Here is a 15,383-nt window from a genome sequence, read left to right on the forward strand (position 1 = left end):
AAACAAGTAATTAAAATGCTTGACTACTTATCTTTTAAGTTCCTGGACTCATTATGTACTAGAAGACATACCAAAGCAACTCAATCCTTCTGCTTTGGTATTATAATAAAATTCAACAATTAAAATCAGAATGATGGGGAGTTGCCTGGTGGCGCAGAGGGTAAAGGATCAGGTCTTGACACTGTTGTGGCTTGGGTTTCAATCCCTGGCTCAGAAATTTTTGTATGCAGTGGGTGCAGCCCCCAAAATAAAATAAAATTTAAAAAAAATTAAAGGCAGAGTTTTGTTTAAAAAAAAAAAAATCAGCATGATGACCTGGGCTGAAATCCAAAAGTATAAAAGGGGGCTTATTTACTGTGACCTTTCTTCAAGAATCACAAGAAATAGTACACAGAGAAAACCCTAGGAAGCTGTCTGAATAAAGCTCTAATTAAAGTAAGCATTTTTAATTTAAGGTTAGCATATTTAATGAGAATTAATAAACAATGCTGAATTAAATATCATGAGCATCATGTTTAAACTAAACATAATAATTTGTTATCTTAATTATTCACATTACCCCCAAATCATCAATATAATAATATTAACATCTTTTCAAACATACACATATCCCTACATGTAAAACACAAATGCCTCATTCTCAAAATCACAACTAAAACAAAATCATATTTAATCCTTTATGCTCTCTAAATAGCTCAAACACTGGCTGCTGGTGGGAACTAAAAGAAGTTTTTTGAAGACTTTTTTTTCAGTTGCTATATTTGAAACTCCAAATTCTTTTAAAATACCAATATTTTTTCAGAGACATTGAGAAGATGCTTTAGAACATTTTTGGTGACTGATGTATAAAATTCACTGCCCCATTTTAAGAGTAGCCTAAAGAAAGGGCAGCAAAAAAATAATCACGTGAAACCTCCCAGGTCAGAGATTACTAATACAAGTACAATTTAAAGTGGAACCCTCTTCCAACCTGTCTGCTTGCAATACTGGTTTGCAGTAATTCTGGAATTATAGTCTCTAAATTTTAATTACTACTCAAATTTCCTAATCTGAACTAGATGGAAATGGAACAAGCCTATTCTCATTGTACATATAATTGTGCACATAACTGACTGTACATATAATTGACTAGATCTGAAATAGCATTTACAGTCATTTAATTATCCCTTTCAGAAATCTGAAGCTCCAATTTAGTAATTAAAAATAAATGTAACAAAAATTGTCTTATTTTATAATTAAAAGGTTCAGTTATCTCCAGATTTAGCTAGTAAAGGACTCGCAAATGTATTTTATGCACAATTTATAATTGGGAACTATATTTATTTACGTGTATAAACACACCCCCACTTAGTGAACTCTAAATTCATTGACATACTTATAACCACTCATTGACATATTTTTTCTGAACATTTCTAATATTCAGAATATCTGAAATGCCTTTTTTCTTCCACATAATCTACATGTAAGTATAATTTAGCATATTAAGCTAATAATATGCTATATCCACATATTATATCATAAAATATTTATATCCCTCAGTCTATTTCTAATATGTCTCCCGATAAACTTAAATACATGAAGAAAACTATTTATGAAATACACATTTTAAAATTTTTTCCTCAAAGTTGTGCAAATTGTGATCATTTCCATGATGATGAAATGAATGCTTTAAGATTCAATTAGGCTTGGGCTTATCAGACACAACTTAGAATAGATTTACAAGGAGATCCTGCTGAATAGCATTGAGAACTTTGTCTAGATACTCATGTTGCAACAGAAGAAAGGCTGGGGGAAAAATGTAATTGTAATGTATACATGTAAGGATAACCTCACCCCCTTGCTGTACAGTGGGAAAATAAAAAAAAAAATTAAATTAAAAAAAAAAAAAAAGATTCAATTAGATAGCCATGCCTGGGTTGGGGGTGTAGGGGAAGTAGGAAGAAAAAAGAAAGAAAGATGTATACCTCTTACCTTAAACCAGAATAAATTCTATATATATTAAAGAATTAAATACAAAAAAAAATGAAATAGAAAACTAAAAGAAACTAGGGTTTTTTTTTTCTTTTTGCTTAATATTGCAGAGTGGAAAGGCCATGATAAAACATAAATCTAAGTCACAAAATAAAAGGTTTATAAATTCAAATGTATAACCACTTTTGGCATAACAAAAGCCACCATAAACAAAGTCATAAGACAATCAATTAAGAAAGATATTCATATTAAAAAGGCTAATTTCCCTGATATTAAAGGGCTAATTTCCCCGATACAAAGTACACATAAATGAAGAGGAAAGCAATCAGCAACCCAATAGAAAAATGGAAAGAGTAAACTGTTCACAGAAAAGAACATGCAAGGGGCTCCTAAAAATATGAAAAGATGCTTAACTGCATCATCATAAAGAAATACAATTCAAACTATCCTGAGATATCATATTTTCCTATCACACTGGCAAAAATTAAAAATCTGAACGACATTAAATAAAAAAGGAGGGAAAAAATAATTCTCGCACATGACACACAAGGCTATTTACCAACATTCTGAAAAATTACAAATGCACATATCCTTTAACCTAGCAATTCCACTTTTAGGAACTGATCTTACAAGGTTACATACATACATACACACACACTTGAAATATATACAGGCTTATTCATCGCAACATTGTATATTATGGCAAGATTTGAGGGAAGATCTTCTGAATGGGCCTAGATACTACAGTTTTTAAAAAACAAGGAATAGTGAGCTGAGTGTGCTACCCTTCTATAAAAGATGAATGAATATTTATATTAATATTTGCTTGTATATGCTAAACTCTAGAGGAACATGCAGGCAACTGATAACACCAGTAACCTCTGAAGAACTGAGGGAAGTACAGGGTAATACCTGGGAGAGAGGCTTTTTGTTGCAAACATTTTTGTTCATTTTAAATATTAAGCCATGCTATATAATATATTCAAAACCAAATAAATAAAAATTTTAAATATTTCTGAAGGCAAAAAGAAAAAAAAAAAAAGATGCTCAATCACAGCAATACATACACATATGACCAAATCTGACATTAGGGATTATGGTTTATAGACTGAAAAGCATCAGGAACCTATTTCGCCTGTGCATTTATTACACTCTATCAATGCTTGGTTTGGTTTTATCAGTCATCACACTCATTTATTTTCATTTAAATATTTTACAAAAATTATCTGAATATTTAAAACTGAAAGATGTTCACTTTTTCTAAGCAGGTAGGTTTTATTCTTTCATACCATGTATTTCTCTTTGTTTTTATGCTGTTATCTTAAGAAAAATAACAGAATGCTCAGTGCAGTGTGCTAAAGATTGAAGCTCAGAGAGATGCACTTCACCTTCCAAAGGTATTAAATGCAAACTGGCATGCTGATAATACTAGTAACAACTAAATACTTTGCATTTCTAGAAGAGAAAACCGTATAAAATTAAGGTGTATAAACCTCCAGGTGGAATGTGAATCCTGAGAGAAAACCAAACAGGGTAAAATATAGTCAATAAACCTATAAAAGTATATCTTTAAAGCTGAAAACACAACCTGCACTACAAAGAAGTTGTCTTCAACTTCTAGTTAGTGACTTATCAATAAATGACGTTTCAGTCATTTATTATTTTAAAAAATAGTATAGAAGTAATTACCCCTTCTAGGGGCTAATAAAAAAAATTCCTGCTTTATTAAACATCAAATCATCAAATACCATGCCATCTGAAGCTACCTTTTTCTTTCTTTCAATTGAGAATTAAAGGGCCTAGTTTTGCCACAATTTCCTTTAAGCCCAAGTAAAATCATCCTTGAAGTAGTCAGGTGGAAAAGCACAATTCTAAATTGACTCAAAAGCCAAAGGAGATTAATTAGTATTCTTATAAAAACTATATAATTATTTGATAAAACCTATGTAAAACTATTAAGGTCCGTTTTACTCACTCCCAATAGACGACCAGGTAGTTTGAGCATTATATCTCCTTTACGTTTCTGACGCTTCAAGACTTTTAAAATAACGTTTATTCTAACAATGTAGAATGTTGATTATATAGCTATTCTTCTAACCTGCCAAATTATCTAAATTCCAGCATCTGCGGTCAGGCTGTTTTTCAAGACTGCTATTCTACTGCCAACTAATGAGAGGCCCGGAGAACTCAGCGTGCACACCGAGGCCGGGATGCAGATCAACGCCGAATGGAGGTCTACACTGGTCTGTCCCACAGGTGAGACTTACACGGGCCCACAGAACAACCACCTTCCCAATTTCACCACCACTTCCAGGATCACCCCCCACTTGGGGCTTTGTCTTTACAACTATGCCCGATTCCATCTGCCTCACTCAGAAATCAAACTTTCCTAGTGACCTCACGACAGCAGCCAGCACACGAAGTCCACCCAGCCGGGCAGCGTTCACCCACGGAAGGTCCGGAGTCCGGAGGGGCGGCGCCGGGTCCGCTGCCCTGCCCACCTGGACTGCGGGGCGCCCAGCCCCCGCCCGGCCCGCAACCCCAGGGACAGAGGGGCACCGGCCTCCCTTCCGAGCCCTGCGGGGACAACGCGGGCGTCGGGAGTGGGGGCCAGCACGGGAGAAGCGGGCGGCGTGGCGGGGGGGGGGGGAAATCGCTGGAAAGGGGCCGGATGGAGGACAACCCAGAAACACCGGCCGGAGGAGGAGGGGGCAATCCAATCCCCAAGGCCAGGAGCTGAGAGACCTGGGGATGAGGGGTAGGGAAGGGGACGGTCGAGGCCCGGGGGCAGTGGCGGGAAGGGTTCTCAGGGTCTCCGGGGCGACGCAAAGCTCTGGCCTGAGGAGGGAGGAGTCGTCCTCGAGCCGGCCCAGCAGGACGTTCGGAGAGAGAGCAGAGCTGAGGAGGACTTCGCGGCTCGCGGGAGGGCAGTACCGGGAGCCCGGGGAGCACACGGGCCGCGGGACTCACCGCGCTGGCGGGGGCGACCGCGCCGGACGGCGTGGGGCCGGGCGCATCCTGCCTCTTCAGGCGAGACTTAAGGCTCTTCATGTCCCGTCCTGACAGTGCCGCGCCCGCCGAGCGCGGCGCGCCGGATCCGCGCGCGAACCTTAAAAGTCTGCTGTCTGCGAGCGCGCTGAGGAGGCGGCGACGGCACGGGCTGTCCCAGCCCCACCTGCCACCTGGGGGCTCCTGGCGGCAGTCGGCTCATGGCCCGCGGCGGGGCACCCCTCCCACAGCCAATCCGCCCGCCACCCTGACGGGGATGGGGCCGACCCCGACCAATGGGAATCCGGGAAGAGGGAGGGACTTCCCTTTCAAATTTAATAACACCCTTCCTCTCCCTGTTGGAGGAAAAGTTTGGAACTTAAGCGAGCGGACCGGCGGAGGTAGGCGACCAGCGGTGTGGAGAGACGAAAGAGGCACGCTGTAGGCCAACGGCGCCCGCCTACCTAGGTGATGGAGCTTGAGGTTTAGAGAGAGCATGGGTTCTAGCATCCACCAGCTCTCATCTTCCCGGATTGTCCTCCTCTTCCCACCCACGTGCTCTTCCTCAAGTGAAGTTCCCTTCCTCCTTTCTGGTCCCAGAAAGGACTCCCGGTAACCAGCATATACGCCGGCTTTCAAGAACTACTTAGCTGATATTTTACTACACAAATCCCAATATCGGGAAACAACCACACGCATCAAAAACTCCAGAAAAAAAACAAACAAAAAAACGTTCTCTAAGGAATAAGGTGATGGTTGCACAGAAGGACAAATAGTTAAGAAGAGACTTTGAAAGAACGTTATAGAAAATCAAAGCACATGTCAGGTGCTCAATACTTATTTGTTGAGTCCAGAACCACTGCTTTGGAGGGAAGAAGAAGGGGGGAGGGGAGAGTTAATGAAAAATAGCCCACATAGCCAGTGATATAAAATGCTGTCAAAGAAAAAAAATTAGTCTTTTCTTCCAAAAAAATTTTTGTGTAGAAAAATATTACGGGTAAAAGCATATGATGAGATTAATTCATCCTACCCTGAAATACGGATTAATGAGAATCATTTAAGGGAAGTATGGGTAAGCAGGCAAGCGAGCAACTCCCAATAATTTGTTGTTATGGTGACGTCAAAAATCTTCCTTGAAGTCAGTTTTTCCCAGCAAAAATGTTTACTCTAGCATTCACCCATTTGAAAAGACAAGCAGTCCACATTTCTGACTAACAAAGGACTCTTTTTGTCTGAAAGGTCAGTTGCTTCTTTGGAGTCTCCTTAGAATAACTCAAGGTTTTATTCAAACAGCTTAAGAAAGGTTTCAGAACTCTCTCAGAGTGACAACATTAAAAGATCGTGTTAAACCTTAAAGAAAAAAAATAGTAGCAAGGAAATACCTGAGAAAAGTATTAAATTTTCTCTTGATTAGTTCCATGGAAGGAAATTTTCTTTGACTCCTCCTCCTTCCTCAAGACCACAGCCACTGAGTTTTGTTGGCTTTTTATAGTGTCTGTAGATGGCTAGTTACTCTGTCCTCACCTGCCACTGCAGAGCCAAAAATCATCTCATACCTGGATATTATAGAAGTTTTCCACCGTGTCACCTGACCTCTAGTCTCACCTCTCCCATCACCAATAAACTACAATATTTAAAATCTTACAAAAGGAGTTACCGTTTTGGCTCAGTGGAAATAAATATGACTAGGATCCATGAGGACCCAGGTTCGATCCCTGGCCTCGCTCAGTGGGTTAAGGATCTGGCATTGCCATCAGCTGTGGTCTAGGTTGCAGATGCAGCTCGGACCTCACATTGCAGTGGCCGTGGTATAGGCCAGCTGCTACAGCTCTGATTCGACCCCTGGCCTGGGAATCTCCATATGCCACAGGTGCAGCCCTAAAAAGACAAAATAAATAAAGACCAAAAGCAATTCAAATGTGAAATAATATTTTAAAAAAAAAACTTACAAAATATTCCTCCCCTGCTCAAAAACCTTCAGCAGTTTATGAATAAAATTTAACTCCTTTACTTGGCATTTAAGGCTCTACAACATGAACCCAACCCTGTTCTCCAGCTGGCACTCTGAGCAAATAACTCTTCAGCCCATTCCTCAAACATGGGTCTTGCCTTTCGATTTCCACATGTTTCCTCCAGTAATTTTCTCTCTTTCTACATTTGTCTAACAAAATCTTACTCCAAGATTGATTATTCTTATTCCAAGAATGATTGGAAGAGGACACAAGTAGCTTCTGGACTATTGTACTATCCTATTTATATAAGTAATGTGCTAGTTACATAACTAATGTGCTCAGTTTGAGAAAATTCCGTTAGCCTGTAGTCTTTCTGATATATATACTTCTGTGTGTTATACTTCAGTAAAAATTGGTTTTTAAATCACATCCAAGTGGCCTCCTCTCTGATCACTCAACTGAAAGTGATCACTCCATCCTTAGAATGATTAAATTGAACCTCTCAAATGGTATAATACATATGTATTTTGTTTGTTTGTTTTTTGTCTTTTTTAAGGGCCGCACCTGTGGCATATGGAGGTTCCCAGGTTAGGGGTCGAATTGGAGCTGTAGCTGCCAGCCTACGCCACAGCCACAGCAACGCAGGATCCAAACTGAGTCTGCGACCTAAACCATAGCTTACGTCAATGCCAGATCCTTAACCCACTGAGTAAGGCCAGGAATCAAACTTGCATCCTCACGGATTCTAGTCAGATTCATTCCTGCTGAGCCACGACAGGAACTCCTAATACATATGTTCTAAAATTACTTCACTACTAGACTTCAAACTCCATAAAGCCAGGGAATAACTGATATATGTTTGAATTCCCTAGAATGCTCTGCATGTCCTAGGTGCTCAATAAATATGTCTGAATAGCTGGATGTATTCTTTTTAGTTATTAGAGAATTATAGTTGTTTGTTGTGTGCATTCATGTAACACAAGACTGGTACTCCCCCTATCGTGAATACTTGGTGTCTTCTGTAGCATCCAAGTTCTTATAACCATGGTAACTGGCCACTTTTCAATTGTTACTGGATAAAGCCAAGGAAGCAGACAGAGCCGCAAGTAGAGCTTGCATCAGTTTCCAAAAATGTTGGGCAAGATATTTTTATGAACCGTCTGCACAATGTCCCCATGGTGTCTATGTCCAGCGGCCTTTATGGATTTTTCCAGGCTAGAAACCTGATAGCTGATGTTGCTTATTCCTATTTGAGAGCAGCCAAGTAAATAGCACTGGTTTGAATGTGCAGTAAGTCTTTTTTATATTGATCTGGAAGCTCCCTACATGAAGTAAAGTCACTATTATTAGCATTCAGCCAGACAGGTTCCGTTTTTTTAACTATTATCACTATTATTTATTTTTATCTTTCCTTCAAAGCAAAAAGCACTTATCAAATCTAGATGGAATTTATTTAGTACCACACTGAATCTACTGGAGTTTTTGTTTTTGTTTTGCTTAAGTTTTATCATATATGAAACCCAGAAGGGAAATGCATTTTAAAAATTATTTTAATAAGTTATACATGCACAATGTAAAGATATCTCAAGAATACAGAAGGAGAAAATTGAGTGTCCTTACCACCTCTATCCCTTGGCCCTGCTGTCAAGGAATTTGTGTTCTAGACTGGGGAGCAAAGCTAACATACACAGCTCAACTGGAAAACAAGTAACTGAACTTGGTCAGATCACTGATGTGGGTGGTATTCATTCAGGAAAGCTCAGGAATGAGTTTGCATGAAGGCAGGGTACCCAAGTTGGAGAAGCTTCAGTGAGTGCACTGAAAAGGAACATAGAGGCAAAGGATTAACAGGGGACCAGCCAGAGTAGATAAGAAAGCACCACTGGGAGATGTTCACTGATAATGACGTGATGATAATGGCAGAAAAATGACAAAGACAATTAAACACACAGAATCAAACTTTTACTCTTAAAATGATCCCCCTTCAAACTGGAAGATCTCCTTCCAGACAATCTTCGGAGATGAGATTCATGTCCAACAACTTCCTTCTTTGTTTTCAGAGCCTCCTGCCACTCCTGGTAGCCCCAGGGAACCCAGCCAACAAAGTCAGTCAGTAATTTCATGGAGGAGCCCAAGACATCAGTCATTCTCTCTCAGCTCAGGTACCAAAGCAGATAGGTGGCAGAATCATGTGTGGCCATGGGATCACGATGAAAGGCACCCCCACGCACAACTCACAGGGCAGCCCCAGGAATGAAAGACATGAGGCAGAACTCACACCCTCTTCTCTTGCACAGCCAAACTTTAAACACACTGCATAAGAGAGCTTTAAAAAAATAAATAGGTCATCTCTGACACTAATTTTAAAACCATCTGCATTTCTAGTAAACTCTCCAATGACTACATCCTGGAAAACCAGAATGGGAAGAAGAAAAGTGGGAAGAGGAGATAGCTGCTTCCCCACTTACAGAAACTTCCTTTGTCTCCTCCGCTGAGGGTTTGGTTTATGCTCTGCTTTAGCAGTCTTGAGCCTACCAATTATCTCCTAAAGAGGGCTGCTTTCTATCTAACTCTCTGTCCTCCTTGGCATTTATACTGTCATTCACCTATGACACATCAAGTGTGTCATTAGTTTCAATACTGAAAGAGGGAGCCAAAAAGTAGGGAGGGGCAGGGTCAGGAACAAAACCAGCCTTCCCTGATGTAATTGAGCTTACACCTAAAAGCAGCTAAGACACTCACACTGATTTCTCTAAATTCACGTTTAATGTCAAAAAATCCAACTTGTTTCATTTGGTGAAAATTAACCTTTGTTATCGAGTCGATTATACAAAGCACGAAATACCAGTGGCCTCACTTTATGAGATTGATGGCCTTGAGTGCACCTGGCAGAAGCTCTAGATTGCCTCTTTTAAAACAGGCTACTCATACTGGAACCCAGATAAACTCAAGGCATCTGGTCCAGGAATCAGTGACCATCTGACTTCCATAGTAAACTTTCCTAGATTCCAGACCTTGGATTTTTCTTATCTTGGCCAGCACACCAGGATATACACAAACAATGAGCCAAAAGACTTTGAAGACTTGGCATAGAAAAGTTTCTTACTTTTGAAGTGAAAATATGGCAAACAGAGACTATCTCTATAGATTTTAAATGACAGTCTTATGTGTCCTCCTTATGATTTTTTCCCTTCCAGATCTCCAGGGACCTTTTAAAATTCTAGCAAGGTAAATCTCTTGATTGAATAATTACTAGTAAATTTAGTAAATTATGTGCCTGGTATACCATTAATTACTCCATGTCGATCCTTGCTACTCATACTAATGAAAAGACATTCCAGACAGAATAAGCCAATGTAAATCTCATGTTCAGATATGCCTGGTAAATGTCCCAAACTTTATGATACACAGTTAACAATGATCTTACAGTCACTTATATTAAAATTATTATTGACTATTATAATTTAAGTTATGCTGAAAGGAAAGTCATAGGCAAAATTTTGGACAGATGCTCTAGTAAAGTTATATGTAAACACAACTTATTATCCATATCAGATATTATATTTTAAATTATACACGCTTATATATTATATTATTTTTAAGTATTGTTTGGAACTCTTTTATAAGATAACTTTACAAATTAATAAATCTTTATGTAAACCCTAATTTTTATACAAAATAATCAATCCCATATTAGTGTGGGTAAATTTCTATTTCAAAGGTTAATCTTAAAAATCAGTTCCTTTTATAATATCATACAGGATTATGTATGTATGTATATATGTTCGGATTTGGTTACCAAAAGACTCCAACTTTTGCTTTCTAGAAGAATAACTTACAAAAAAATTTTCCAGCATGTGCCTTCTTCAAGACTGCTTGTACCAATATTTGGAGTTTCCAATGTGGCTCAGTGGTTAACGAACCCGACTAATATCCATGAGGACATGGGTTCGATCCCTGGCCTTGCTCTGCGGGTTAAGGATCAGCATTGCTATGGCTGTAGCATAGCCAGCAGCTGTAGCTCCAATTCGACCCCTAGCCTGGGAACTTCCATATGCCTCAGGTACAGCCCTAAAAACAAAACAAAAAAAATGTATCAAATTTCTAATTAATACTTTTTCTTTCTTTTTTTTTTTTTTTCTATTTCTTTGGGCCGCTCCCGCAGCATATGGAGGTTCCCAGGCTAGGGGTCAAATCGGAGCTGTAGCCACTGGCCTACGCCAGAGCCACAGCAACGCGGGATCCGAGCCACGTCTGCAACCTACACCACAGCTCACGGCAACGCTGCATCGTTAACCCACTGAGCAAGGGCAGGGACCGAACCCGCAACCTCATGGTTCCTAGTCGGATTCGTTAACCACTGCGCCACGACGGGAACTCCTAATTAATACTTAATTACAATGGTTATTTGAGAGAAAATTCTAAATTAAGGTACAATTCTTATATCCAGTGGCATTATTCCATACTGCATATATAACCGCAAGGGCTGTCTTAAAAGCATACTTTAACTATTCAAAGAGATTTGTCTACTATCATGCCCTCATAAATTAACCATGCATATATTCTTTACATCATCGATATAGACTTAGTATAAACATCAAGACATTGAATAATAATGGATCAACGTATGCTTTCCCTATTGCTGTTTAATGGATGCTGTTGCTACAATACAAGCAAAATATGTAAAAGAACTAATCAATTAAAATATCAACATATTCTGGACTTCAAAAGAGTTATATTTTAATTTTGTGATGCTAGGGAGAAGCATTATATATTATGCTCCATAAACTTCAAAGCCATCCCTAGACCTAAACAACAATTAAGAACAGCTCCTTTGAACTTTAGGAGGGTGTAGTTCATGAATCTGCCTAAGTTCAAGGCATAGCATATGAAGGCTAAAGTAAAAGAAATATTTTTTTCCACTCCTGAGATATAAAGGCAATAATAAACTCTCAATATGCATCAACTTTTGGGCTCATAACTCTGAAGTGACACTCATTGAGTCAACAAATACAATAAGCCTAACAACACTAACGCCCAGAGGGTTGGGCCATGATTTGGCAAGTAAACCTAATTAAAGTAACCTTGAGGAATCCCCAAAAATGGATCATAGCAAATCGCTAACAACAGCAAAGGTCACTGACACTACAGAATAAAGCCTTATGGCCAGAAAGCTCCCATCCAACATCACGTTGCCCCAAGTCAACACTAGATGTCAACACTTTAAATACTTTCCTTTAAGTCACACTTCTCTCCAAAAAGAAATTGAGGTAATTTACTATAAATCTCACTACCGTAATTCCCATAATAATAGTAGGAAATAGACTAGAGGAAGGAAGAATTTATGTTGACTGTTAAAACAACTATTATTGCTGTCCTGGGTTTGAAATTTAGTTTTTACTTCCTAATAGCCAGGGAAAAATAAAAATGGCAAAAATCAATGACAGCTTTAATATGGGGAAAGAAAAAGGCACAGCAGGTTCTCAACAGAGGGAAAGTTCTCCTGATGCTGCATTCTAGAATACATTCCTCATATGGACGTGGCATTACATACAGAACAGTTAACGGCGTAGTAGATGATTTCCTTACCTACGTTTACTCTTGCAGGATTTAGAAATGTCTTTGTCAGGGGTCCAGAATGTTCATTCATTCATTCAGCAATTGTTGGTTAGACACAGATGATGTGTGAGACAGTGTTGGGGAGACAAAAGGGAACAAGATAGACAAATGTTCTGTTCTCCTGGAGCTTAATTTTACCAAGAGTGTTAGAAAGGAGGAGAAAATGTTAACACACAGAGGAGAAACCAAGATAAATTCAGGTAGTGTTAGGTGAAGAAAATAATGTTCTAGAGAACAAGAGAGGAGGAGACTAATATAGATTAGGTAGTCCAATTAGGCAGTCCAGGAAGGTCTCTTGGAGGAGTAACTCTGAACTAAAGTCTGAAGGACTGAAAGGAGCCTGCCAAGTGAAGATGTGGAGGCAGAACACTCCAGGCAGAGGAAATAGCAAATGCAAAGTTTCAAAGGGGAGGTCCAGCTTAGCATGTTGAAGGAACAAACTGAAGGCCAGGGTGGCTGGAGCATAAGGAGAACAGGGGTTGGCATGGGGGGAGTTCCCCTTGTGGTGCAGCGGAAACAAATCTGACTAGGAACCATGAGGTTGCAGGTTCAATCCCTGACCTCACTCAGTGGGTTAAGGATATGACTTTGCTCTGAGCTGTGGTGTAGGTGGCAGAAGTGGCTCGGATTCTGCATTGCTGTGGCTCTGGCGTAGTTCGGCAGCTACACCTCTGATTAGACCCCTATCCTGGGAACCTCCACATGCTGTGGGTGCAGCCCTAAAAAGGAAAAGAAAAAAAAAAGAGGAGAGCCAAATATAAGCAAGATGAGTTTGGAGAAGCAGGCTGGGGCCAACACAGGTAGAGGCTTGTGGACCAAAGTAAGGATTTTGGATTGTTTTCTAATAGGAAGCTAGTTAAGACTCTAATAGGAAGCTAATTTAAGCTAAGGATGATAACATCTTATTTACATACTAAAAAGATTTTTCTGTTTCTGTAGGAAGAACTGATCATGAATGACCAAGAGGGGAAGCAAGAGGGTATGAAGAGGATTGGGATACAGTCTAGAGACAGAACTGACCTGCTCGTAGAGTGGATACAAAGAAGAGATATTAAGCAACTAGGTGGATGGTGGCACCACTGACTGAGTGGGATTGACTACAGAAGCTATGTTCCCAAGGAAAGTTAAGTTTTACATTTTTGGCCATGCTGATTTGAACTTCTCATTGGGCATCCAAGTGGGGATATATTAAGTAAATTGTCTAAACAGCAAGAGTGAAACTCATTAGAGAAGTGGGGCTGGAGATACAGATTTGAGAATCAAAGGCAAAGAAAAGGACTTTAAGGCCATGGGGCCAGATGAGCTCTATTAAGGAAGAAGAGGGCCAACGGCTAAGGTGTAGGCACTGTAACATTTCAAAAACAAGCAGAGGGGAAGGCAAGGAGGAGAATGAGAAGGAATGGCTGGAGAGCCAGCAGAAAACCAGAGTGTGATGATGCAGCAGCCAAGGGAGAATGGGTTTTCAAAGGTCGGCCTCACCAGGTAGTGCTGGAAGATGGGAAAGCCCCAAGACAGATGAGAGACCTTTGGGTCTGGCATCAGGGATGGTGCCAATAGCCCTAACAAAACAAGTTCCAACAGTTTGCGGGAGAGAAGTCTGGCTAGAGTAGGGTCAAGAGAGAGTGGAAGGTAATGAGGTGGAGACTATAACCAATGTGGTGTGAAAGGGATAGTGGCTGAAGGGCAACAAGCGGTCAGTAAAAGTCTTATTTTGAGGTGGGAAATACTAAAAATTTTTTGTAGGCTGGGAGGAGAACGATCCAGTAGAGTAGGGCTGATGTAATAGAGAAAGGGGATATCCATAGGAGTTAAGTCCTTGGGAAGGCAAAAGAGGATCTGATTCCTCAGATAGAGGCTTGAACTCACCATCTGTGGTAACAGGAAGGAAAGCCAAAAACATAGATACATACAGGTTGGTATACTTAGTGGAAAGAAAAGAAGAGGGTCTCAACTGGTTTGCTTCTGTCTTCTCATGAATCATGATCATCAGGTAAAAGGAAGATGGGCAGTGAGGAATCAGGAATTTTGGAAGTTTGAGGAGAAATGAGAAGGTATGGAATAACCAATATCTTTCAGTCTTACAACTACAAAATATCAACTTGCTCTGACTTTTCTAAACGATCCCCAATGTTATTCTGGGAGTATGAAGACACTTCCAGCTGATATCTTTCTACCAGCAAAGGGAGACAGGGATCGCCAATATGCAAATCGCCAAGCAGCAAATGCTGCTTAATTTGTGTTCCCAAGCTGTACAGGGATGGGCCAAAATACCTGTTCACCAAAGTACCACATCTCACCTTTCTGTGTGTGTGTACCCCACAACACAAAGTGCTATTACTGCTATTACTACATTATAATCAAAATTTTTTGGGATATTACCATGTACCAAGTTCTGTTAAGTACTTTTTTTTTTTTTTTTGGCTTCTTAGGGCCACATTCTCAGCATATGGAAGTTCCCAAGCCTTCCATATTATCATACTATTATTATCATAGTTTTATAAGGGCTGAATCTGAAGCTTTCAAAGGCTAAATTATATCAACATGAGAGACCATGAAGTTACCTATGAGATGAAAAGGACAAAGAGTCAGATTTTTTTTTTTTTTTTTGTCTTTTTAGGGCCACACCCGCAGCATATGGAGGTTCCCAGGCCAAGGGTCGAATCTGATCTGTTGCTGCCAGCCTACACCACGGCCACAGCAATACCAGATCTGAGCCACATCTATGACCCACACCACAGGTCATGGCAACACTAGATCTTTAAACCACTGGTCGAGGCCAGGGATCAAACTTGCATCCTCATGGATACTAATCGGGTTCATTAACCACTGAGCCACAATAGGAACTCCAGAGTC

The 15,383-nt window shown here is 40.0% G+C and overlaps 1 protein-coding gene across 2 annotated transcripts in view; it reads right to left on the reverse strand.

Moving 5' to 3' along the window:
* Positions 1 to 5,199, reverse strand: part of UACA (uveal autoantigen with coiled-coil domains and ankyrin repeats) — a 97,327-nt gene extending 92,128 nt beyond the window's left edge. For both annotated transcript variants that reach the window (XM_047767195.1, XM_047767197.1), the window contains exon 1: positions 4,942 to 5,199. In XM_047767195.1, the coding sequence (XP_047623151.1) occupies positions 4,942 to 5,022 (81 nt within the window). In that variant the 5' untranslated portion in view covers positions 5,023 to 5,199. The remainder of the gene's footprint in view (positions 1 to 4,941) is intronic.
* Between the last annotated feature and the right edge of the window lie 10,184 nt (positions 5,200 to 15,383).

This window comes from Phacochoerus africanus, chromosome 2, assembly GCF_016906955.1.
Source record: "Phacochoerus africanus isolate WHEZ1 chromosome 2, ROS_Pafr_v1, whole genome shotgun sequence".
NCBI classification, from domain to species: Eukaryota; Metazoa; Chordata; class Mammalia; order Artiodactyla; family Suidae; genus Phacochoerus; species Phacochoerus africanus.